The 26,923-nt window shown below is 45.1% G+C and overlaps 1 protein-coding gene across 5 annotated transcripts in view; it reads left to right on the top strand.

Annotated features, from left to right (window-relative positions):
• The first annotated feature begins 2,915 nt into the window (after positions 1–2,915).
• The window catches only part of EHF (ETS homologous factor), a 43,356-nt gene continuing 19,348 nt past the window's right edge, over positions 2,916–26,923 (top strand). For 4 of the 5 annotated variants that reach the window (XM_060399514.1, XM_012096214.5, XM_027979617.3 and 1 more), the window contains exons 1-2: positions 2,916–12,557; positions 24,371–24,470. In XM_060399514.1, coding sequence (XP_060255497.1) covers positions 12,528–12,557; positions 24,371–24,470 — 130 coding nt within the window. In that variant the 5' untranslated portion in view covers positions 2,916–12,527. The remainder of the gene's footprint in view (positions 12,558–24,370; positions 24,471–26,923) is intronic. The other variant, XM_060399516.1, reaches the window with a different exon arrangement.

A 26,923-nucleotide genomic window follows, 5' to 3' on the forward strand; every position in this document is an offset into this window, starting at 1 on the left:
CAAGCTTGTCTCGATTGTAAAAATCAAGACTGCCATCCATTCTCTCATCTCTATCTATCTATCTATCCATCAATCTAATATGATAAAAGTGCTGCCTCTTTTACCATAGAGTAAAAGACCTCATACTTTAAAGGAATTTCTCTATGGATGTGATATCCGTTGATTCATCTGTCTATCTTTGTAACCACACATCTGTCTAATTTGATGTAAGTGGTGTCATATTGAAGCTAATCGTAGGGTAAAACACCTCATACTCTGAAGGGATTTCTCTATGGACGTAGCAGGCCTAAAAATCTTTTTTTTTTTTTGGATGGAGGAGGAAGATGTTTTTGCTTTTAAGGGAGGCATAGCCAAGTTTCAAGTAAAGAAAAGAAACAATGCTTAGTAAGAACCCATTAAGGACCAGACACATTGTTAGGTACTTTGTATATATACATACTGCTAAGTCGTTTTAGTCATGTCTGACTCTGTGAGACCCCATAGATGGCAGCCCACCAGGCTCCCCTGTCCCTGGGATTCTCCAGGCAAGAACACGGGAGTGGGTTGCCATTTCCTTCTCCAATGCATGAAAGTGAAAAGTGAAAGTGAAGTCGTTCAGCCATGTCCAACTCTTAGCAACCCCATGGACTGCAGCCTACCAGGCTCCTCCGTCCATGGGATTTTCCAGGCAAGAGTAATGGAGTGGGGTGCCATTGCCTTCTCCATAATATATATATATATATATACACACATAAAGACTCCACAAAAAAAGTGGTTTATGAGAATAAGGTGACATCTTTCCTTCCCCTTTCATCATTTCCATCCTCAAATGACTTCTCAGGAGTGCCTTAATGGAGTAGTCCTCGGATAGAAAATGAGCAGGGTAAGAGTGGATGAAGACATTGGAGATGTAACTGGAACTCAACTAGAAATATTAATAAAAGAGCCTACAATTAAAGGTGGCTGGGACTGGACCTGAGAATCACATCACTTTTGGAGTTGTTTTTGAAGTTAACCACTTCCTGATCACACCCCCTACCTCCCACATATGTCCCTGGTTAATTTCAGGCAAAACTGTAAAGAAGATCAAGTTTGCTTCCCAGAGTTACACTGGTACTCATAACACCCCACCACCCCTTCACACACACACACACACACACACACACACACACACACACACACACACACAAAAACACACACACCTGCACATACACACACACACACAGAGCACCCCACTGAAGTGAGTGGGGCTGCTAGTTCAGATTGTTCCTGATTCATCCTTTAAGCAAAACCCAGTCTGTTCCCTGAGGGCTCTGCTCTCAGATCTGGAGCTGATAGACTAATTAGGGCTAATGTGATAATAGGCAATAATGACATTTACTGTGTTTATCAGATATTTGTGTTTTAACAAGGCCTTTGGAAAACATGCAGGTTGAAGGTAAGGAATGGTGGGAATGTTTAGTGAAAGCCAGGGAAATAGAAGTGTTTTTCAGAGCCCCCTTAAATTGTACTTACAAAACCTTCAAAACCTTCAGGTCCTGCCTGAGTCCTGAGACCCTCCTGGACCTACTTACCCTCCCACCAAGTCTTTTACACCTTCCAGAACCTCAGCAAACATGGTGCCCACACTAGGACAACCAGCGAAAAAAGAGGGCTACTGTCCACTTACTAGTCCACCTCCTGTTGGGCAATGGCTTACTTTTTGTTCTATTAAGTCGTTGCCCATATACACACTTTCCCTTTTTTTTTTTTTTTCTCTTCAGACTTTCCTTTTTTGCACAAGAAACTTCTTGGTTTTGATCACAAAATCTTTGTCTCTTTGCCAAAACTCAAATTCCCTTTCCCCTCCCATTGAGGGGAGGCCTGGTGAGTTCAAGAAATCCGCCAGGCCAGTGTCTAAGGAGACCCAAGAGAGAAAGTTCATAGTATTTTTCCTTGCCAGGAGCTGACATTCACCTGAACTGGAGGAAGGGCGTCTGTGAGCCAGTGAAGCAGGCCCCTGGCCAGGGTGGGTGGGAATTGTGCGGATATTTGAAATCCATGGATCCTCCCTCAAATTCCATCTTCTTGCCCAAAGTGTGTTGTATTTCTCATTTCAGCATCTTGGTTTTTCTCTCTCGAGCTCCTATAGGGAGGGTTGATTTATAGTTAAAAACCATGGAAGTGTCAAGAGGAAGAATCTGGCTAAGCAGACAACCAGATAGTCAGGCGTCTGCGTTGTTGACAACTGACTCTTCTACTTTGTCAACTCAGGGTAGACTCTCCCTCCCAGGACCCTTCCTTCAAATTTTCCAAAGCTCATTACTGGGACCGGGGGGATTGGCTTTTCAAAGTCCACTGAAATTACCAAGGGTCCATGACAAGGAGGTAATCATGGTGCCTGGAGAGAGAATTATGCTTCCAGCAACCTGGCCGGGAGCCCCATAAAAACCTGGTGTCTGTGTGGCAGGAAAAAGTTCTTGATATTGAAGCAGAGTGGACTGAACATAAATTAGTACATGAAGACAGAGGTTTAAGAGAGCCCCTGAATCCCCTATACCACCATCTCCTCCAGATTTGAGCTTCTGCTCACATTGCATTTACATTCTCCCCTCCTGGTGGTGCCTTTGGGGAGCAAGCCTGGTGTTTTTCACCTGAAACAGCCTCTAAGCTGAAAAGAACAGTCACCACCGAATCAATTCCTCATCCATTAACAGGTTGTCTCTCTGTTCTCGAGACACAGGCATAACCTGGTTAGACCTGTTTTGTTTGAACACTAACGTGTGAGTTGGCCAAATGCAAATGAGCAAATGTTTGTAATCCTTTATTTTATTTTTTTAAAGGACCCGGCAGCCAATCAGAAGAGGGGGAAGTGACTTAGGGAATTCCCGGTTGGTGGCTTATTGCTTAACATCCTACAAAATGATTTAAAATTATTGTCATGTGCATTGATCTTCACTCTGATGAGGGCTCAGACGTGATAACACTCCTGGTTCCCTGTCCCCGTACAAGCTGGGCGTGAGTGCTTCTAGCAGTCTTCCCTCCATTTGCCACAGCTATTGGATTTCCCACCCAGAATCTTTAGGTAGATGAGGTAAGTCCTTATTTTTAAAACTTCTTTGGAGTCTGGAATTCAAATACCTGAGTGGAAAGAGAAACCTGCCTTGAATCGGACAGAGGAAAATAAAAGAGACTCCCGGAGGCAGCTGGCAGGAAGTGAACACGCCTCAGCTGTGTTCATCTCACTGGGTCGTCTTAGGATTTGATTTTGGAGGGCGTCAGGCTGACTTTGAGTGCTATCTGAACTCCCTGGTGGAGTCTGGGCTTCCAATCACTGAATTTAAAAGTCCCCTAGTTTCCCTCTCTTTCTGTGACAAAGCCATTTCCCTGGATTGAATTGTGAAATTCTGAAAGCTTTTTAAAGTCTGTCCACAGACTTTAAAACAGGTTCTTCTCAGTGATGAACTGGTTGGCTAAATTGCTGTTGGGGCTCAGAACACACATTCTTATTTTCTAGAGATGTCTTCTGTTGGTGATTTTCCTGACTTGTTCCATTATTTGTAGGGAAAGGTAGATTCATCTTCAGTATATTCTGGTGTTGGAAAATGGCTGGAAACAGGCAAAGGTGTATGCATTCAAATTAGAAAAAGTGTTCAGGCAGTGTGGGTAGGCAAGGGTATGGGGGAGCATTGCACACCTCTGTCCAGAAAACAAAAGCAATTTTGGCAAAGAGTTTTGCCATATCATAAGGAGACAGACCAGCCCTTTGTTCCAAGACGGGATACTGTGACCAGACAGGCAGACGTGAGTCAGCAGCACCAAATGTCTTCTAAGACAGGGGTTCTTTTGATTTTGTTTGGTCTCAGTGGAGAAGTATTGGCCTCCATGTGGATAGAACTGGAGACAGTGGGGAGATCATCCTTTTGCTGGTAATGACAATGCCGAGTCAGGAAAGTGACATTTTCACCATCTGTCTTTGCCAAGATTTAGCATACTGCTGGGATTGTGGGAGCATGACCTTGTTAAGATGAAGTGTAAGCTTCTGGGCCTAAGTTCATAGGTGTCTCACCACACTGACCTTAGTAACAGGGATAGAGTGAGTGAGTGTTTGGACTGGAAAACTTTTCAATGGAAGGTCTAATTCAGGAGTTTGTTCTATAGGCATGGTTGTGAGGATGTGTTTAGATAGAGCTTTTCACTGCATAAAGGTATAGTTGGGGCTCATGAGTGGCCATGTGCTAATTCCACTGAAGTCAAGGGAAGAGTTGATTTCCAACAGGAGAGATGAAGTTGTGTTATTAGGAAGAATTTTAGGGGTAAGGGATGCTACCAGGAAAGGCTCTTAAGAGATTTTAAGAATGATTTTATGTAGCCCTATAAAAGTGAATAATCTTTAATTCTAAAAAAAGGAGAATGACTTTAATAGCTGCATTTGGATTTTGTAGAAGGCTCCATTTAATCTTCTTTTTGAGAACTTGAGTACAGAGACTATGCAATAACTCATCAAATTCATCTTTTTATAACCTGAAATCGGGTAGGATTACATTATTCTGCACCATCACTAATGGCTCATGTGGACAGACTTTAAAAGACAGTGGAACGTGAAATGAACGTCATTTGAAAATTCGTGATCACATTTGAAAAAATAATAAATATAATGGAGATAATCCTCCATATTTCCAAACTATTTTCGAGAGGCACTTTAGAAGAAAGTAACTTTGAGGGAGCAACTGTGCTTTCTGTTCTCTTGCATTACTGTTCAAAATGGCGGCATTATTCGGAAATTTTTCGGGTGATTGTGGGGAGTATGATGCCTTAGATCCAGGCCTCCTATATATGGAAAATCTCAAATTCAATTATATTTTTTCTTTTGAGTGAAAAAGCATCTATTTGTTAAATTCAAACAATGCCCTTTTGATTTTTTTTTTTTTCCTTTTAAAAATAAATATACTATGAGTGCCCTTAGATGGAAATGCCTTGGGTCTTTCTGGACCTCTGAGAAGTCTTATGTTCACACTCACAATTCCACATTTGTGCTCCCTTTAATTTACTAACTTTATGCAGATCCTCTTTCAGTACCTTTTTGATGATTTCAAAGGCTGAGACAAAATGGAAACTGAGAGGCTAAAATATTTACTCCACTGCATTCAGTTAACTAACCAGAAACTGGAAGGAACTCATATCAGGTCCTAGGCCAGAATGTGAGTGCTGTGGGTCAAAGTTCACTTCTAGGAAGTAGAATTTAGTGTTGTGGATTCTTGTAATATTATATTTCTTCCTCATCCCTACCTACTCCCCGCCCCTAAATTAAGGTTAGCCCTGAATTGTGTTCTTTAGACCATCTTGCTTTTTGAAAACTCAGTGTAGGAACCCTGTTTAATGTTCAAGCATCAAGCCCAGTCGCAGAGGTTTACACAAATCATTCAAAAGTGATTCAGTCTTTGCCTCGCTTCCTCCAGTTAGAGTCCTCCCTAAGTCCTTTGGGACAGATGGGATTTTCAAAGACCTCTGGGAGATGGGGTGGGGTGGATACCAAGAACGCCGTGGTAGAAACTGCTAACACACTTGAGAAGCAATGCCACGGTTTGGAGGAATCAAATACAAAGTGGGAACGTGATTTTCGGTGATACCTTTTTCTGCCGTTTCAGACCATTTCTCTTGTTAAGATCCCTCTCTGGTAGAATTGAAGTGACAATCATTTCTGTTGTGGGAGAGGCCCCAGTTGAGAGGCTTCGGCTCCATGCAGCTTTGGTGTTGGAGACCTGGCTTCTCACCCTGGTTGTGTTACTGGGTAACCAACCGTGCTGAGCTCTTAGCTGGGGTGAGGCACGCCGGCAATGCACGGGGGATGGTCGTCTGAAGACTGAGGCAGGACGGCAGCCCTGTCTTGGTGGGTTCTCTTAAATCTGTTGCACAATCACTGAAGCGACAGGGAAGATAATAAACTTTGTTTAATATTTTCTTATCTAATTTTTCATAATAGGATTTTAAATCATATGATTTCTTTTGAGGAGCAGCAATTGTGCTCTTATTAGATATATGTGACTATTATGTTTATTTAAATCAGACAGGGCTTTAGAGGTCCAGGCTATTAAGCTGTGCAGGAAATAGAATGCAGTGAGGGAGAATGGGTCATGTTCAGATGGAACATATATTCAAGCCAAGTGGTTTTGACGTCAGGAAGCTAAGATGTGCAGAAGTAGAAGTTTTCATGGATCCCTCAGAGTTATTCGATTAAAGAATTATTGGACTTCAGAAGGAAAAAAAATGTCTTTACGAATTCTCCTTGAAGAATCCCAGACTCATGTTTCGAGTGATAGGAGCATGGTGTAGACAAGGCAGGGTGCAGGACAGTCCCGGACTGGCAGTCAGGAGACCTGGTTTTGTAGTCCCAGCAAAACTATGTGCCCACAGCAGCATACTCCACCTCTCTGGGCTTTTGATCCCTCATTTTGAAACCTGATCATCCTGAAGATACACTTCGGTCCTCAGAATCTGGTGACTGGGGAAAGCTAGCTACGTCTAGAGGTCAGCAGGTTTAACTTGAGGCTGTGAAAGCTGAGAATGGGATGAGAGATGCCCTCCTAAGGATGAGACAGGAAGGAAGACCAGTCGGAAGTCTTAAATGGCTTCCTTGGGGTCTTCAGAACTTTGGCCCAGGGATATGCCTGGCTGAGGTACTGCAGACTGGATACCGGGAGACTTTCCTAGGGGTGCTGGGGTCAGTTCCCATGACAATATCCCGTCTTTATCAATTGTCTCATTTATTCGAAGTCAGCATGAGCATAGAAGCAGATGCAGCTGACTGTTTTGTGACCACTGGAAGCCGCTGGCATACCCGGGTAGGCACTCTAATGCCCTCTTCTGTAAAACCCCGAAGCAGCTGGCTGAAAAGTGGATATTCAGGCCCCCATGGAAGCCACTCAGATTGTGTGGTGCTGGTCAGCTCACTTGACTGATTGCCCATGAATTACTGGGTAGATTGGCTGGGTGTGGGCTCACCTCCTATTGAGGAAGACCTGAGGGGTCATCAGAAGAGGAACATGGCTGGCCCAGCCACTGGGCAGCCCATCTAGAGACTCCAGTCTTTACAGAGGCCCTTGGCCTGAGTCTGGAAAAATCAGAGCTTGTAATAGAGTCAAGCAGGATGGCCCATTTAAAGAGGCTCCCAGGGCTTTAATTGGCCTTGTTTAAAAAGAAATACCCTGTAAAATACCCCTTTGAAAATTGATTTCACTAGCACCTAACCACACTCTGTCTTTGGGCTGTTTTACGGGGCTGAGCCCCTTGTTCCGGTTCATTGGATTCTCTTCCAATTTTCCCCAACACCTTGGCCCTGAGAGTTTCCTTCCTGGCCTTTTTCAGCAGCATCTTTGTTATTATTAAGGGTATCTGTTTACTTATTTTAAATATGACCAGCATTTTAAACATGCTTCATACTGTGCCTCTGATGAAAACCAAGTCCCAAATCAAAAGGAGCCAAAAGGCCTACTATAATATTTTGATTACTAGACTATTAGACTACCTCATTATTATAATAACTACTTATTTTTACTTTTGTAGGTCCTTCTCCAGATGCACACTTTTTTTTTTTTGATGTTGTGATTGTGGTGAATTTAAAAGTTCCTTTTTAGCCACGTACCCCTCACTCTGTATCATAGTCACCACACAAACGGCCTTGGGGGCTAGGGCTTTATAGGCGTGATTGTGGCAAATTTAAAAGTTCCTATTCGGCCACATACCCCTCACTCTATGTCATAGACACCACATAAAGGGCCTTTGGAGCTAGACCTTTATTGGTGCAATTGTGGATTTGAGAAATTTTAGCTCACCTGCCATCCCTTTCTTGACCTGATGCAGACTTCTTCCAAAAGTCTATCAAATCTCTGTTGGAATATGAAAGAGGTCTTCTATTTCTAAATATGACAATGGGGCTTGGAGCATATGACTGCCTCAAAGAGATTTTTGGGGGTCCCTTTGAGGAAACTTTAAGAAAATTCTCTCTTAACGACTACTGATATATTCTATTGGAGGAGGTAAGTGGGGCCTGAAAGGTGAAGATTATTTCAGCCTGTCTCCATGGTAACTACTGACAAGACTTGTTCTCTTCACAACTGGACTTTAGATTTGGCCTCAATTCAGCCTCTGTCTCAATTATGTCCACTGAGAAAATCAGAGGACACCTAGCTTACCTTTCTAACTCCCTTGACCAGAGGCTGTGGCTTGAGGAACATGGGTGAAGTGTAGACTTTGGCCGCTTGCGCATCTCAAAAGGCAGGAGGCTATGGGTTTTTGTTGCCTGGAAGCAGTTGGAATGCGGTAGAAAAAACACGAGGTTAAAGTCAGAACACCTGGGTTCACATTTGACTCTGTCACCGAGCAGCTGAGTGACACTGGGTGAATTATCTAAGCTCCAGAATATAAGTTTCCTCATCTGGAAAATGGGGGTAATAACATCTGCACAGGCTGTTATAAGGATTAAATTAGACAAAGAATCTGAAAGCATCCGGACCCATGCTTGTGAGTAAACAATTAGTAATTGTGGAATGGAATCGGAGGATCAGTCCTCAACCTGGGTGTTTTCAGTGAGTCTCTCTTGAGAAGGAGTGTCTGGATAATTCTGGGATTTTGTTTGTCAAAATGATCGACGTTGGCTCTGCACTGTGACTTTGGGGAAGAAAGGCAGCGGGGTTTTCAGCGGGGAAGGTGGGCAGCAGGGAGGCAGGATGAGCCATGTGAAGGGGGATCTCTTGGTGGAGCCTTGTGTTGAGCTGGCTGCAACCACCACCCACCAGAGCCTCAGGGAAGACCTGGGATAGGTACATAGCACGTTTTTTTTTTTTTTTCATCCTGTCTTGATGCCTGGCATGTATAGGCCTCCAGAAGAAACTGATCTCCTTCCCTGCGGTCCACATGACTAATCACAACTTTATGTATGTTGCCCACCCCTTAAATTCTTGAGAGTCCTCGGATACTTACTGGCCAGGGCAGCTAAGGCATTAATTGCTCTGGATATTCTAGAGGCTTTGAGAAAAATTCCTACTTATTTTGGCAAGGCACTATGGGGTCTACCTCCTATAAATTGTTCAAATGAGGCTTCTGGCCATGTAGAAGTGGTAGCTAGAGGCTCTTTGAATTAAACAAGCAGTCCTTGCTACAAAAACAGGAAAGGTTTCTAACCTGGGATCCAAGGATCTCTTAGCGTCCATGGGGAGAAATCAGAGGCTTTGTGGACTTGGATGTGAAAACAAATAAAATTTTTACTTTCAGTAATTTAAAATTCAATATTCAATGTGAATTCAATTCAATTTCAGTATGAGTGTGGCACACTAAACTTCTCAGTAGCAACAGCTGTAACTGATTATCACGCAGAGAAATTACAGATATTTTTATATCACATTGCACTTGTTATAGATGTCTTAAAATATTGATATTCATCACTACTTTGATACCATGGAAGTTATTGAACCTGGACTAGCTATTCTTATTTAATGTACTAATAAAGAAGCACACGGCATCATTGACTCAATGGGCATGAGTTTCAGCAAACTCCGGGAGACGGTGAAGGACAGGGAAGCCTGGAATGCTGCAGTCCATCGGGTTGCAAAGAGTCAGACAAGACTGAGTGACTAAAGAACAACAAAGAAGCACATACATTTTTATGTTATCGCACATTTATTTCTAAAAGTATTTTGAAAATTTTATTTCAATATAAACTTCCTTTCTAATCTTAGTATTTTACTTTGTCATTTCAAAAGTGTTATTTTGAGGAGTCCATAATCCTCAGTGGACTGCAAGATGGGTTCACTGTATAAAGAGAAGGCTAAGAGCCCCTAACTTATAGCATTCTCTCACACACAACTGATGAAATGAACAGCAGTAGCTAATAAATAGTTCCTATCAGAGTGGGGTGTGTTTTCTTCCCACCCATCGTTCTTGTCTATGGGTAGCTTTGGAGTTGTCAAGGGACCTTGGCATCATGAAGATAATAACAATAATAATAATCATGCTAATAATAGCTAACCTTTGTTGAGTGCTGCCATAGGCCAGGTGCTATTACAGGCATGTTCCATGTCATATTTTGTTGGACTCTCCTAACTCCTTTAGGAGCTTTAGACAGCAAAGTGTCTCCCTGCCTTCCATGATGATAGAGCAACAGTGTAGATAAAGGCAAGAGTGGGGACTGACGCCTTGAGACACTGCTGGGGTCAGCGTAATACAGCCACCTCAGTCATGCAGGGTCCAACACTTAGAAAGCACCTGTGCTTGGTTTAACACTCTGTTGTTGCTGTCTTGAAGTTCTTAACACATTTGGGGCAAGGGGCTCTGGATTTTCCTTTTGCACTGAGTCCTGCCAGTCACGTAGCTGGGCTCCCTTGGATATGATGAAATTATTCAGATGTGTGACAACTCCTGATGCTGGGAAGCTGCAGGGAGAACCCCGGCTCCTCCTTATCATGCTCATCTAGCTGATCTTAGCTATTTGATTTGATCATTTTGAGTGTCAAAGATGTCCACTGAAGCAAGGGGAGGAATACATGAATAATCAGCTGGAAGGAGTTTGATCCCTGGGAAAACCTTTCTGATTGGAAGTCACTTGCCTTGCTAAGGAGTATTTTCATGTGTTATTTTCCAGAGGGCTTACTCTACAGGTCAGGAAGCTAGAGGAAGCAGAATGAAGTGTGTTCTGGAAGAGAAAATGAGACCTGGTATGCTTAGAGTCTATAGGTCTTGCAGCAAGGCTCTAGAAAGGAATACGACTTTCTTGTCTATGGTTGTTTAATGATTGTCTGTACAAAGAGAAAACCCTACTTCTTCTAAAGAGGAGTTGCTCTAATGCATGAGAAAATTCATGTATTATTTGTTTCTTAAGTTGCAAAGATGATGCTGGAATGAGTCTAGTGAAGTCTTGTCTGTTTTATGGCTACGTTTTTACAAACATTTGCAGGGTCATGGGTATGACGGAGGTCGGGGAAAACTTTCCTAGACTTCTCAGAGGGATGGAATGCAGGCTCCCAGAGCCCTCCCCTCATTGGAGTGACGTCCACGACACAGTGGGTCTGACATCAGGACCTGTGTGTGTTGGCTTAGTCGTCGGATGCTTTTCCAAAGGAGGCATAATTTCCCCTTAATGTTTCAATTTCCTTGTGATTATAACCACTCTTTTATCGTGGCTAATAAGTCTGAGGTGACTTTAAGCAGCCAAACCCAATCGCTGAGTCAATCTGGGGCTTTCAACTGGAAGCCAGGCTGAAGTTTTGACAGATGGGTTTGGGTGGACATGAACGGGTGTTTCGGTGGCATCCACACAGATGGACACTAAAATAACTTTCAATTAAGGGCACAAGGATGATTAGTATGCTTCATGCTCACATTTGGGGGAAAAATTATACAGCTGCACTTAAAAGGAGCTCAGTTTCAAAAATAAAAGTGTGCAATCCTAAAAGACAATCACCTTGTCTTTGGAAATACAAGAGTCCATTTTCAAAGCTACAAAAAGTTATATGGCACTTTCCCCCTACACCCCAATACATTTATTATAATACATCCGACCATTTACTAGCTTTGTGTCTTTGAGTAAGCCACTCAAGTTCTCTGTGCCTCCTTTTCTGTGAAAATGGAGATATTAGTATCCACGTCTGGGGTTATTGCAAGGAGTGAATGAGACAATTCCTGTAAAGCCTAGTTCAATGCTTAACACATCATAAACACTCAATTAATATAAACTGTCATCCTCGTCAGAATAATTTTGACTGCTGTTTTGTAATTATACCATCTGTGAGATCCCAAATCGGCGGCTGTTGATCTTTCCCTGACTGGGGCATCTCAGTCTTTCTCTGGGAAGAAACTTTAATCTCGACCTGGTCAAATCCATTGTCCCAGTCCATCCCAACCCTCCCTGGCTCCGATTCCATCCTCTTAACCTCCCTCCACCCTTCCCGCATTCCTGCGTCCTGGGTCTTATTTATTTTTCAGTCAACTGAGGGTGTTGTTAAATCTTTTATTTTTCTGGCCGCCCAATTTGGTTCTGAGGCAGTCCCCTCCCTGTCCTGCTCATGACAAGAATGCTTGGGAATGCTCAGCCAGCCATATCCCTCTTCTGTCAGAACACTCTGTTCTTAACGCTCCTTGAGAAGAGGCGTTTCGGAGGCTTCCCCCCACTGCTGTGACCTCCCCTCCTCATTAAGCCAATGGTCTGGTGATAATGAATGCCCAATGGCTGAGAGAAAGCTGCGGGGAGGTGGTAATCTTGGGGAACATCACGCATTGCCTGCACATCCCAGGTTTTCCGCTCAAGGCTTAAATAAGAGATATTAAGAGGCTTCACCTGACAGAGTGTGTTGAAGGCTGGATGATGATGCCACTGCTTAATTAGTGTTGTCATGATCTCCATTTGAGTGATTTGTTTAGCTCTTTGTAGCCCTTTCTGGCTTGAGCACATCATGTGGTATTGACAAACTGTTGGGAAATGAGAGCGCGGTGATGCTTGAATTAATGTGGGCATCATACAGTGAACATCTTAGGTCCTTTCGACAGGACACCTGGGATCTCAAGTCACTTGGCAGGACATGAGTGAGTCTACACAGCTTGCCTTGGAGGTAGGTATGGCTAACCTCCTTTCCCCATTGGGAAAGCTATGGTCCAGGGACTGGGGGTTTTCAAATTATGCTCATTGCCCAGGGCTGGATGAAAGAAGCCTTTGGGAGAGCCACGCTGAGTCTCTGCTTGGGGAGGTAACCCAGAGACCACACCTACTCCCCGAACTTACTGACTTTCGGAAATGAACCATTTGGAAGAGCGTGGTTTGGGTTATGCCCATGCCGTGGCAGCCCCTTCTCTGGCCTTGTTAATCTGACTCAGGATCTTAACCTGGGCTGGCTGGAGGCTGGCCATGCCATTCTACAGATCTCAGATACTCCTTAGTGCCCTCGTGGAGCCAGCCAATGGAAAAGTACAGTGTCTTCTGGCTCCTGGGCCCTGCCAGCTCTGGCTGGTCTCTTCGATACCACCTTTTCTTCTTAGGGAGTGGGAGGATAGCATTTAAACTGAAAGCGCAGGTTTTTCTTTGGTTTTTATGGGAAAAACAAATTGGCATGAACGCTCTGTCAAACCAGCTCAGGCTGTTTGGGCAGATGCCTTTCTTTGCTTTTTTCTGTTTATTTTCCAACAAATCAATGCTTAACTGCGTTGTTATTGGAGTAGAGCAACAGGTGCAAAAAAATAACTCTGCTGCCAACTCAAATGAAAAAGTAGGGCTTATACCCTCTGGGAGGTATTCAGAAGATAACAGAAGCCCCTGCCAGCAACTGAATTAACAGCTCTGTTTACGGTGGGTTTTATGTTAACCTGCCCCTAACCCTCTGACACATAAACACACTATTGTCTCAGGGAGAGACATGCAGCCATCCAGACAACCAGCTGCTTTATTCTGTCCTGCGTGGAGACTGGTTTTGGCTGAGGCTGCTTTGCGAAACTCATGGCTGCCAACTCCAGGTCTTGGTGAGGGTTTCCTGTGAAGGCAAGGGTTTGGGGTTGTTGGAGAAAGGAGGACCAGTCCTGGTTTTTCTTTTTAATTGATTAATTTATTTATTTTTAATTGGAGGATAATTGCTTTACAATGCTGTGTTGGTTTCTGCTGTACAATGAAGTGAACCAGGTATATGCAGACATATTCCCGCCCCCTTGAGCCTCCCTCCCAATCCCCTGTCCCTCCCATCTAGGTCGTCACAGAGCACGAAAGCTGTTTATTTTTCACACAGTAGTGTATGTATATGTCAACGCTACTCTCTCAATTTGTCCTATCCTCTCCTTCCTCCACTGTGTCCACAAGTCTCTTCTCTACATCAGCATCTTTATTCCTGCCCTAGTCCTGGTTTTTAAGGGAGCTGAAGTTCTTTCCAAGCTTGGTCATTTCCAAATGCCAAAGCAGGTCACCTGGCTCTCCCTGCTCTTGTTCTACTGTAACTCCAGCAGGAGATGGCCAGTGAGGCCAGATGACCTTGGAAAAAGCTATTACAACATTTTCAGAAGTGGTGCCCTTGCTGGACAGTCCAGTTGAGCAGGGCAGCTTCTGTGTTTTTTTTCACTCTTATGCCCCCAGCACCTAGTACAGTGCCAACATCTAGTAGCTCGTCAATGAATATCTATTAATTGGAAGGGATCAATATACTAGCAGGGCAAACATTTCTTGACGATTGTTTCTCTCCATTGAAGGCTAAGATACCAGGTTTCTTTGGTAGGGTGGTTAATCTTTGGAAGAGCTGTGGTGGGGGTGGGATGGAAGAAGGTGTGACTCAGCCAGCTATGAAATCCCCTTGATGAAAATAATCATTACAAAGATCCTCTACAAATGCTGTGTTCTGTGGACTTTGGCCTTCACAGACTCATACTTGTTAAGTTGCTGAGCACTGTTGCATTGAACAAGGTGGTATTGGATGTTAGGAACTGCTTTACTTCAAGTTAGGCAATAAGACAGGGAGAGAATCTCCACAGACCAACTGAAGCTTGAGTTCTTCGGATTGAAATGTATTGCCTCTGACTTTACAAGGACTTCCTGGTGTTTGTGGATGTTTATTTTAGGGCCAATATCTGCTGGAGTTCGTTATCTTGTTTTGGGAACTTGAGAGAACTCAAGTAGATGAGTCTTTAACCAGAAGCTCTTAATGGCAAGAGTGCTTAAGGATTGGTGAAGGTAGGGTCTTAAAAGCATAGATTCTGATTCACAGGTCTAGGTGGGACCTCAGGAAACTCCAAGTTTAACTTCTTCTTAGGTGCTGATGATACAAGTGGCCCATAGACCAATCGTGTGGCCTCTTCAGCAAAGTAGGAAAATAAGCATTGTAAAGGTAATCTCCCAGTTTCCATACCTATGCCTTTCCAAACACCTATGGAGACCTCTGTTGTAAAAGTAGGTGGGTTTTTTTTTTTTTTTTTTGGTTTGTTTGTTTTTGCTTTTATTTTTTGCTATCTGTTGCTTATGGCTACTGTGTTTTAGAAGAGAGATCAAGGATTGGTCAGGAAAGAAATACTGAGGTTCAAGGTGGTGGGGTATATGGTGAATTTTTTACTACATTGCTGAACAGAGGTCCAGAATGACTGTCCTGGGTGCAGCATGGTCCCTCCTTCGGCTGCTGATGGAGAGGGAGAGGGGAGGCCCTTCCTACTGCCACTGTGGGAAAACTGTGCAGCACTCACGTCAAGAAAGAGCAAGAATAAAAACTCTCAGGGCTTCTCTCAGAGGTCGGGGTAGACTTTCTTCTTCTGACCCTGACTCTGCTACAAGGTTTCTTTTCATTTCAATCCTACATGAGTGCAACAGAGATTTTGATTTAAAGATCCACGGTGTCAATAGATTTGTAGGGGTCAGTGGATGGTCTTTGGCGGGACTTTTGCACAAAATATGCGCAAAACTTGGTGTGAGTACGCAGTCTGGGGAGGAGAGAACCATAGTTTCCCTTGAGGTCTGAAAAGACTCCTTGACATTCATGTTTCCAAGCTTGCCCTATTTTTAGTTTGCCATAGCTGAACACAGTTGATAAAGGCCCCTGAGGTCATGTAAGGGAATCTTGTTTTTAGATCAATTTTGGTTCCTGTCTCCGGTCAGTGCCTGTTTCTTGTCTGAACTGTCACTAAGACTGATAGAAATCAGCATAAGAGGTGTATTTTCAACTGGCTTATAGTTAGTAAAGTGTATCTATAATGAATCGACTCTCGGGCTCCGACTATGGCATCATTGCTCATGGAAACGCTTGAAAGCCCAGGAATAGTGCTTCCGATGCTGCCCCTGGGAACATGAAATGTCTGTCTTGAAACACATTATGAGGGTATGAAATTACCTGCGATGTAATCCTAAGAGGATCAAATACATTCCCCGAGCTTGGTTCATATTTTGATTCATTTGGAATATATGAATTATCATCTTTGTTACATTCAGTTAGATTTCACATGTACTTGAATTTTCTTTTCTCCTCACTGGGAGTAGTTCTCTTGAAATGACAGTCATATTGAAACAGGAAGTCAGTAAGCTGTTGCAACATTCTTTGGGCAAATGCTGTGAATTCACCTGCTGGCAACTTTGATTAAGGACTGAGAATGGTCTGGATAGTGCTGTCATTGCAAAAGCGATTAAAGTGCCTAATTGCTCCTTGGGCTTGAGGAGTAAAAATACCCACATGAGACAGTATTCTGAGGCAGTCTGGGGATGATGTGGTTGAATGAATCAAGGATCTGGGAAGAAGGCAGACTGTGGCTTTGACTCTCGGTCCCCGAGGGGTGGGAGCAGGGAATGCAAGCGAAGCCCTGCTTATGATCTGCTCTGTGGCCCTGGTGGCTTCCGGTGTATCTTCACCCTCCCAACAGAAGAAAACACTACTTTTTGAACTAATTCAGTTCTAATCCAGATGAAGCACAAAGCATTGTGAACTGGTTTATTTCTAAAATATAAACTAAAAATCATTTTATTGAATCATGCAAGGAATATTCATATGTGTATGCAAATATATTCATGTATTTACATGTATAGATTAATATATTTGCATGAATACATAAATACTCCTTTTATGGTACCTGGGTTTGATCCCTCGATCGGGGAAGATCTCCTGGAGGAGGGCGCAGCAACCCACTCCAGTATACTTGCCTGGAGAATCCTAGGGACAGAGGAGCCTGGCGGGCTATACTCCATAGGATCGCAAAGAGTTGGACACAACTGAAGCAACTTGTCACACATAAATCTATTTTAATGGCCAAAAGTATCACAGATAAAACTGGCCCTAAATATTCCTACCTGAGTATACTGTAAGTATGGAAAAGTGATAACAGAATTCTCCCCTTTCATTCTAAAAAGAATTCTTGAATATATTGAGAAGAGAGATGACTTCAGGTTGCTCTGGCAAAAAAGAAACATGTTTCAATCAGGGTCCCTGCATGATTGAATGGACGCAGAGAGCTTTGAAATCCAGGAGAAACCTGGTAAAGGTGTGAGACCCCAGGTGGCACAGGGAGAATGCTGTGACGGTGTGTAGGATGGGGCTGGGGCTGAGGATGAGCTGAGGGCATCTTTCTTCTTTGGCAAAGCACACCCAGCTCAGCAGAAAGTGCCCAGGGTTTGTTGCTAGACAGAGTTTGAATTCTCTGCTAGTTTCAGTTCTTTCAAAACTGTGTGAGCTTGAACAAGTGACACAACCTCTTGGAGCCACAGATGAACCATCTGCTAAATGGCATAATGCCTTACAGAGCAATTGTGAGTATTGACTGAGATAATGGATTTAAAACTATGAGAAAAGAGGCAGCCCATTTAAATGTTCAATAAGCCCTAGCTACTATAGTATATAGCTACTATTAGTAGTAGCAGTACAGCACTTGGTCTTAGGTCTCAGTAGCCCCACCACAGAGCAAAAGACACACCTTGCTCTAGATGAGCGAGCCCAAGGTGGACTGTGTTTGTCTATGCTGGCGGGTCCTCTCTGTGTGTTTAAGAGAGACCAGTGGAGCAGGGCTTGGCCTTGTTAGGAGTCCCAAGGCTGGGCAGAGCCTCCTGGGCTCCAGAAGACCTGGCTCTGGTCCTTTGCCAAAGTTCCAAGGGAACCTCCTTCTGCTCACTTTTCTGTCCTTAAGAGGTCAAATCCCAGACCCCTTTCTTCTAGTAATTGAGCAATTCATGTGCTAAGGGACCCTGTAGGATAGAGATCCGCAGGCCATCTTCCGCCAGGAGCTCCCATCTGAGATGAGCTGCTCGCCTGTGCACCTGCAAACCAGCCATGGTGTGTGGGAGCAAAATGCTGGGGCGGTAACCCAGGGCCTACAGAAGTGTGCCCTCCCACTGCTGCTGGCAGCCTCAGGCAGTGTGTGTCTGGTGGCACGAAGGGGAGCAGGAAGCGGGCGGAGGGGCAGAGCACGGCTTCTGTGAGCAGGGGCTCAGAGATGCTGTCCATCACCCAGCCTAATGGTGTGTCACCCAGCAGAGCAGGATGGGGCTGGGGAGCCCGAGTCCAGCCCTAGGCTAGAGTGTGCCAGCTCACTGGGACTGCTGAACATGATGTAGACTGTAGAAGTTAGAAGCCTTGCTTGAAATGAACTTAACCCTCAATTTCCACCTTGGAGACTCAATGAAATAATAAGTCACAACACAACAAATAAAAGATAATAATAATTAGGGACTTCCCTGGTGGCTCAGATGGTCAAGAATCTGCCTGCAATTCAGGAGACCTGGGTTCAATCCCTGGGTCGGGGAGATCCCCTGGAGAAAGGAATGGCAATCCGCTCCAGTATTCTTGCCTGGAGAATTCCATGGACAGAGGAGCCTGGTGGGCTACAGTCCACAGGGTTGCAAAGAGTCGGATACGACTGAGCGACAAACACCAATTAGCTTGTGTTCACCAAGTACTTAATACGTATATTGTGATACATGTAATATGTACCAAGCATTCTACTGGTATCCCTTTTGTTTTCATATCATCCCCATTCTATCAACGAGGAAACTGAGACCCAAAGAAGTTGAGTCACTTGTCCAAGTGATTAGTCAGTTGGCAAAACCAGGTATTGAACCATGGCCATTTGACTGCACAGCCTGGTGCTTCCCACCATTGCACCATCCTGCCTCTGAAGAGTCTACCTCAACCCTAAGAATATTGCCCAGGCCAACCAACACAGTTCAGAGAGAAGCTTCTGGGCAGACCCCACAGTGACAGCTAACATTTTGTGGCACACTGTGTGAGAATTTTACAAATGTTCTCATTTGATCCACACGTCAACTCCATTTCTCCCACTTTTTATCATGGGGGAAAGTGAAACTTTAACAGGATGGTACTTCCCCAGGGTCAACACAGCCTGCCAAGGAGCAGAATCAAGACTTCAATCCTCACCATCTGAGTCACCATGAGAACTGCCCTCCAGAAGCATGGCAACATTGGGCTGGGTTTGAAGCTCCTCACACCTTGAGTATGTCCTTTCAACCCAGATGTTAGTGAGATTCTGTCTCTGCCACTAGTCTCACCCACTCCCAATTGAGCAGCTGAGCAACAGTTAAAACGTGAGACTCTTAAACTTTAGGGTCAGGCTAGGCATTCTGCTGGCCCCCTCCCTGATCCATTGGTCTTCCCTGTGCATGCTGGTCAAGCTGGTGCTGGAAGGGAATCCACTCTTGATGAAGGTCTGGTGGGGTGGGTACAGACGTGGTGGGTCATCTCTATATGTGAGTGGCTCAGAAGTAGTCTGAGTCTGTAGCAGCTGGGGGTACTGCGGGTGCTTGTGTTTAATCCCAAGGGGCCCCTTAACCAAGTGGGGAATAAAGAGTGATTCTGGCCACCCCAGCAGAGCACAGTGCTGCCTCTCTGCCAAATTGAGTTTGGATTGGCCAAACCCTAGTGGCCCAGGGAATTGCTCCCTAGGATAGAAGAGTGTCTGACTGGAAGGCTGGCATGAGGGACCATCTGCTGTAATTTATTGGATCCCACCCATGGTTCCTCCTCTAGAAATAAAGAGCAGACTTCTGTCATCCAAAGCGTCAGTCTTAGAATTGTGGTGCAAAGGGTGACATCTTGGGCGAATGTGGAGGAATCAGTGAAAAGAATGCAGGTGGAAAAATCTTGTGTATCTCAGTGCATTTCAATCTTTCGGTTTGAATTAAAATTTACTTTTTTCTTTTCTGTGATGTGCATTTTTCAGTACCCCAAGTAACAATTTATGCTGTGTTCCCAGAATACATACTATGTGAGACTAGACAAAGGGGGGTCCAATACTCGGTGAGTTTTCATAAACTTCCACCTAGGAGGCACTTACCAGGTATGCGTATGATGAGGCATTGTGCCTGGGGCCCCATGGTCCTGAATCTCCTTCAGTCCTCCAGCAAGCCTAGGTGGCAGTTTCCCAAGAGAGGATATAGCAGCTCAGAAAGGCTAGTCCAAAGTCCCCCCCCAGCAAGAACAAAATCTGAGCTGTTGTTTCCATGGGCTCTGATTTGACTGGTGCTCATGGCTAGATGTGATCTGGCTCTGGGGCTTTTCTTCCAGGGTTGGTGCATGAGTGCTGCTAGAATCTAGTGGGAAGAGGCTAGAGATACAGCTGGGCATCCTGTAGTGTACAAGATAGCCCTCCCAACCTGTACCATCCTGGACCAAAATGCCAGTCACGCCAAGGCTGAGAAACCCTGCTTTTCACCCTAGAATTCTCTCTCTAGCTGGAAATGAGGTGAAGTGGATCCTTCTCCAGCTTGCTTTTAGCTCAAAGGGTGGAACTGTTTTTCCTTAGGCTCTGAATTTACTGCTTCCAATCTTGGATCTTCCCGACCCAGGGAATGAACCCGGGTCTCCTGCATTGCAGGTGGATTCTATACCATCTGAGCCACCAGGGAAGCCCAGGGACCTTTAACTTCATAGCATTACTTATCCTTTCAAATAGCCCTTAAGCTTGGAAGACATCCACTGTTCCCTGACTCCCTCTTTGGAATCAGTAAAGATGTTGAGCTCGGAAGGAGTAACACACTCAAGGTCACATAGCTCAAAGACAAAGATGGGGAGTCTGGGTTCCAACCCAGCCCTCAAAGTCTCCAAAGTCTCAACTTCCCATAATTGATACTTTTTTTAAAGAAAATAAGAAAAGTTATGCTGAAGGTAAAGTAAAAAGATTAACGAGAAGCATTAAATACTTCTAAATTAAAAGGATTGCTTTTCATACTCCATCAGATAATCACCTGGGCTTCCCTGGTAGCTCAGCTGGTAAAGAATCTGCCTGTGATGCAGGAGAACCCAGTTCAATTCCTGGGTCAGTCAGGAAGTTCCCCTGGAGAAGGGATAGGCTACCCACCCCAGTATTCTCAGGGTTCCCTGGTGGCTCAGACAGTAAAGGATCCACCTGAACTGTGGGAGGCCTGGCTTTGATCCCTGGGTTGGGAAGATCCCCTGGAGGAGAGCATGACAACCCACTCCAGTATTCTTACCTGGATCCCATGGACAGAGGAGCCTGGCAGGCTACAGTCCACGGGTCACAAAAGGTTGGACACACGACTGAGCAACTAAGCACAGCAAAAGGTAATCACCATGTAACATGGAAAGTCTACATTTGTATATGGGAGTGTGGGTGAGTTGGTTATAATAATAATGCTTTTTCTTTCTTTCTTTCTTTTTTTTTTTTTACCATTTTCAAGGCAGATTTATTATCTATTATCTCATTTGATCTTCTCAACAATCTTGTGAGGCTGTTGGGGGGCACATGTCCTTATTTCACACTTGAAAAGCTGGGTCTCCAAGGGGTTAGAACTTGGTAAAAGGCCTTCAGCCGTGCTGGCCCCAGGGGCCTTCCGTGCCCACCCTGAGGGCATGGTCCCTGTCGCCCCAAGCTGGGTTGAGAACACCGACCTTCTCTCCTCAGCAGCCTGGGTGAGCTCAGTGAACTCTGACTCACTAAGGAATAAGCCACATAAACTCTTTTATGGGTGCTAACCATTTACTGGGCCCTGTAAAAAAGGGCCCCTCGTTGTGCTGGCTGCTTTCCCTTGGAAAGGGGGTGCCAGCAGGGAGTGCGCTCAGCCTCCTGGGGGCCCAGATGGCAATGGGGCAGCTGTGACCTTGTAATCCTCAGTACTTCTCTCTGGCTGAGAGTAGTTCTGGATGCCTCATGGTGAGAAATGATGTCCGCCTGGAGGAGAGGGCCTTGTGGGGCATTTAGTCATAAGAGGAAGTCTGGCCCATGTGTTCCTGCAAAATTTATTGAATTCTTAGTACCCGCTGAGCTCTCTGTGCACACAAGCTCATTTGATGCCCACAGCCCTTTGAGTTTGGGTTGTTCCCATTTTACAAGTGGGGAAAGTGAGGATCAGAAAGATTCAGGTCAGATAGACTTGAACTTGTTTCAAGGTCACCCACAGGGAGCAGGCGAACTAGGATCTGAGCCCACCTCTCCCCAACTCCAAAGATGGGTGCTCGGTCCTCAGCCAACTCTGCCTTCTAGATTTTGGGGAATTGGTAAAGAGAAGCCCTGTGCCAGCCGGCTGAGGAAGTGGGTCATAGTTGGCCCCAGAAGATCTGACTTCCACTGAAATAGCCACTTTGAAACAGCCCTTGTGAAAGAATTTCAGGGAAGCCTCCCCTGCACACCCCACCCCCACCCCCAGCCTGGAGGGCACATGGACTGGGCTCTGAGCTTCAGCCCTTTCAGGGTTAAACAGTAACCTTTCTACTGCTTGTAGTTGAGCAAATGCTGGCAAGGAACAAGCCTAGCCTTGAGCAAACAGGAGCTTGGTGCCATGCCCTCTCCCTCTCCCAGCCACCCCTCTGGGGACCTGGAAGCTTTCTTTTGCCTTCAAGTCCCCCCATCTGATTTCTTAGCTTAGGGCAATTGCTTTAGAAAGCTCAATGGGAAAAGAAAAGAAAGTTTGACTTGGGTTGGTTTTCTCTGAGAGTGAGAATCCAAGACATTTCTGGAGATGAACTTCAAAAGGAATTTACTAGCCCTTCAATTTCTGCCCGGGGAAACTGAGGCCCACTGTTGCTTCTGGTTCAGGTTGTTGATAGGCATAGAATGCCTCCTCATCATAACATACCTGCTATGCAGTTATGTCCTATTTGGTGCCAAGTGCTAGAGGTATGGAGACTCACTTAAGTCCCAACCAATACATACGGTGGCTACAATGGCCTGTATTTTACATACAAGGAAACTGGGGTTCAGAGAGGCTAATCACTTGTTTGACTTAGTACAAACCAGCTAAGAACTTAGCTGGTATTAAGTGGTGGAACTTGGGATAAACTCCAGCTCTTTCTGATGTCAAAACTCATCTCTATGGCACCACCGCATACACCTCAGCTCTGCTACCTCCCCTCCCTGTGGGCTGTTACAGAGCTCATCATTGCCACCCCATCTTGCCTTCTCCTACCTTCTACTTAGGCTGGATTCAGGCCTAATTATTTGCCAAACAACCAGGATGATGATGTTAACGATCATCATAAATGTTTCTGTTTAGCCTAATTCAACCCTTAATCACTGCTCTACTCCCTGTTCCTAGAACTGTGCCCAACCCATTGCAAGGCTAATAAATATCTGTTGAAAGAATGAATACATGAATGAATTTTTATGTCTTTTCCAGACCCCCTTTTCTCCCCTCTTAAGCCCTACATTGACCCAAAGGAGCAGTAGTTAAATTAGAGGAAGGGGTTTTGAGGGAGTGGAATGGCTCTGGTTGGGCAATTTCCATCCTGGGGATGTTGGTGACACATGAAGATGCAAGTTTTCACCCAAACAGGCAGAGAATTTTCCATGATCTTCTACTGTAATTCTGGCTTCTCCCCACTCCAACATTTAGAAGGAGCAGGTTACCCTTAGAGGTCCCAGGTAAGGCTCAGTCACCTTCTGGAAACAGACTGTTCATCCTTAAAATGATTGAACGCACTTCTGAGGCTTTGAGTCTGGCATGAGGGTAAGAACATTGTAAGTGCTGGAGGACCGAGGTGAATATTTCTAAAGCATACAATTTTCATACAGTTCAAAAAAAATCCAAAAACAGGCTCATGGAAGAAAGGCTCTTCTCCTTGATCCTTTACTGAGAAAATGAGCCTCATACTGAGAAAGTCCCATTCAGGTCCACTGTGAAGCCTGCAGTATCCTCCAGGTGGATGGCATCATTGACTCAACGGACATGAGTTTGAGCAAACTCCGGGAGATGGTGAAGGACAGGGAGGCCTGGTGTGCTGCAGTCTATGGTGTTGCAAAGAGTCAGATATTGACTGAGTGACTGAATGGTGATAACTAAAAGGAAAGGGAATGTGAGGATAAAATTTTTACCAAGAAGGAAGCGTCAGTGTCTTATTGGAGAAACCAGTTGATTTATAACGTTATCACAGAGCTAAGTGCTTGAAAAGCTTTAGGTCAAATATGGCTGAGATCCCCTGAGACCAGCCCATCTCTTGGCAGATATCCTCACTGAGGAAATTTACTGGATGCTGAGGGGCGGGCTGCTCAGGTGTGTCAGAACCCGTACATGTCTGATTTCAAGTCAGGGTTCCCACACAGGTGCTGGGTCTGTTCTGCTACCCATTTGGGATTTTACTGAATGGCAATTCCACCTTAAACAAAATCTCTCTGATATTTTCACTTTTGTAGAAAAAAAGAAAAAGTTGGCTGCTAGCCAGACTCACCCGGTGAGCAGGTATTACATTTTCCTCCTGTTTCATTCCCGATCAGAGATTATTCATTTATGAATGGGTGGCTGTAAAAACTTGCCTCATGCATATGAAAACTGAACCTGGAAATTTTTAATTGCCAGTCAGTTTTGCTTTTACTGAAAGGGCTGTGGCAACATGCTTGGCAGGCAGTGGTCGGGAGGACACGTTCTTTCTTCCTTCCTAAATTTGCTCTATGATCCATACTCTGAAATGACGTTTGTCCCAGAGGCACTGACGGAACGGCCTTTTTGATCCCCTTACAGATCATGATTCTGGAAGGAAGTGGTGTAATGAATCTCAACCCCAGCAACAATCTTCTCCACCAGCAGCCAGCCTGGACAGACAGCTACTCCACGTGCAATGGTAAGGGGGCTGCATATGTCCCTCCCCATGCAGCTTCTTCCAGCTTCTTCTTTTGCTCTGATTAGACTTTATTCCCCAACTTCATGAAGCTTACAGGGGGTCTGGGAGCCAGGAGGCCTGTGGGAAATACAGGGGATGCGGGGGTCAGGGGGACTGGAGAAAACTCTTTAAGCAGGAGATCCCCACAGGTCCCTGGAGCCCCAGCCAGAAGCCCACTTGAGATATTCTGTGGTTTCCTCTCAATATTCAAAGTTCCAGGTTGGCAAGCTGACAGAGAGGGTGAGAGAAGAGATACCCCGAAGTAAGGCCATTTTAATAGTGTTGACTGGGATATGAAGATGGGATAGGAGAGAAAACTCTGTGTGTGCGTGTGTGTGTGTGTGTGTGTGTGTGTGTGTGTGAGACGTGGAAGCATGGACGTTAAGGAGAAGAGAGAGCCTTCAGTTTCATTCTCCAGTGACTTCCCTCTATAAAGGGTGGGTAGATTTGTCAGGAGACCATGCGCCTGCCTGTGGTGCTTTAATCTAAGACTGGTGGATTAGAAGAGGGAGGGCTTAGTCTGGGGCCTACAGAGGGTGGATCCAGCCCTGGCTTACTATAGAAGCCAGGCTGAATACAGTGGTTGCTAATCAGAGCCGTGCACCTTGTTGTGAAGGCAGTCAGCTGGGGCAACCTCCTATGCACCGGACCGCAGCAGGTGTAAGGAGGTCTGGGCCTTCTCTCACCCTCTGCCTGCTACTAATTTCCTCCCTAGAGACTCTGCTGCTCTTGCTTCCCTTGAAGAACAGGGAAGTGGCTCTTGACGAACAATGTCTGGAAGGCAGAAGTGGGATGCCAATGGAAGGTTGCATTCTCCAAGAAGCAGCCGATTCCTGGGCAGCTCCACCTTTCCACTTGGAATCCCCAGCCACACAGCATGAAAAACAGAAAGGGGAGACCTTCTCTTATTTGATCACCCGTCCTCCTGAACTGCTGTCTTTTCTGGGCATGAGCTTCCCTGTGGGGACCTTGAAGGATAATTCTAAACAGGGAAAATCTCTTCAGGCTGGAAAGTCTTTTGCATCCCAAGCCCTTAGACCCTCCATTATGGCAGCATTCCTCTTGTTTGCTGTGCAGGGAGTAGAATCCACTCATCACTGTTACATTCTCACTTCCAGAAGCTCCTGGTCTTGAATGATGGGACTGGGGAGACCAGTTGAATGCCAGAGAGAAGCTGAACTCATAGGCTTTTCAATGCTTTTCCCCAAACTTCTGCAGGCTAGTGGGGAGTCTGCCCTGTTCAACTTCAGACAAAATTTCTCTGGTTCTGCCAAGTTCTAATAGGCTGCACTATCAGGAACCCTCCTCTCATCTGAATCATGTGACATTGAAAGAAGAATGTACTGTAGGCCTGGTGTGGGGTTATTGAGAGTTGTTGTCTCTTGTTTGCAAACTCAGAGTTGCACAGTTAGCAAAACAATTAATTTCAAAATAAAAGAACAGAGACTTGGGGGAGCTTCAAAAAATATAGCCCACCCTTCAACAACTGTATTGGTTGGTGAGACACCAAAAAAAGTGGGAGGAATGAGAGACATCCTGTTTAGGCTCAGTGTGTTAGTATATTTGGGAATATTTCTATGTAATTAAATTTGGGGACTAGATTCTCCCAATCCTTATCCCTTCCCCCTTCACTGTTGGCTTTGCCTTTAGGACCCCAGCTGAGGGTTCAGGCCTACTTTTGTGTGGTTATGAGGTATGAGGAGTAAGGCACCTAATGTGAGCAGCAGGTATGACCCAGGACAGCACCTTTGTGCCCGCGTGATCTTGACTCCCTGTTCTTAGCAATCCTTAAGTCTGGGAGCAGTGGATGAAGTCCAAGAGGGTGAGCAAAAACAGGAGTGGGTTGGAAGCATTCCCCCTTGAGCTTCTCCTCTGGGAGTGTTGAGGGCCAGGCTGTGGGTATTATGGGGATCAGACCTTTTGAAGCTCTGTATCTCTTTGCCACGCAAACTGTGTCCACTGACAAACATCATCATCATCCCCATTCCTGGGACACTCACCAGGAATGCAGAATCTCAGGCCTCATCCCAAGTCTATGGAATCAGAATCTGCATTTGAACAACATTCCCTGGTGATTCATAATTGCTTTAGAGTTTAGAGAAGTATAGATCTAGCAGGACCTTGAAGAAAAAGGGACCATTTTCTTGCACTACATTTTCCTTTATTGGTCCATCCTTGAGTTGGTGGGAATATCTGTGTGTCATGCTCAGTTAGATTTCCCCTTCTTCAGCTTGGTGGGCTATAATAGGGTCTCCCCCTTGTTCCTACCCCTCACCTCTTCCAAGAGAGTGCTCCCTCCCTTGGTCCCTGCTTTAGAAGGGATTGTAAGAGCTCTCAGCCTGGTCACATGACAACAGAAGCTGGCTCTTTCTTCTCCATCCCTCCAGGACTCTGGGTTGATTTAGTGATGCTCT

The sequence above is a fragment of the Ovis aries genome, chromosome 15 (genome assembly GCF_016772045.2).
Source record: "Ovis aries strain OAR_USU_Benz2616 breed Rambouillet chromosome 15, ARS-UI_Ramb_v3.0, whole genome shotgun sequence".
Taxonomy (NCBI): domain Eukaryota; kingdom Metazoa; phylum Chordata; class Mammalia; order Artiodactyla; family Bovidae; genus Ovis; species Ovis aries.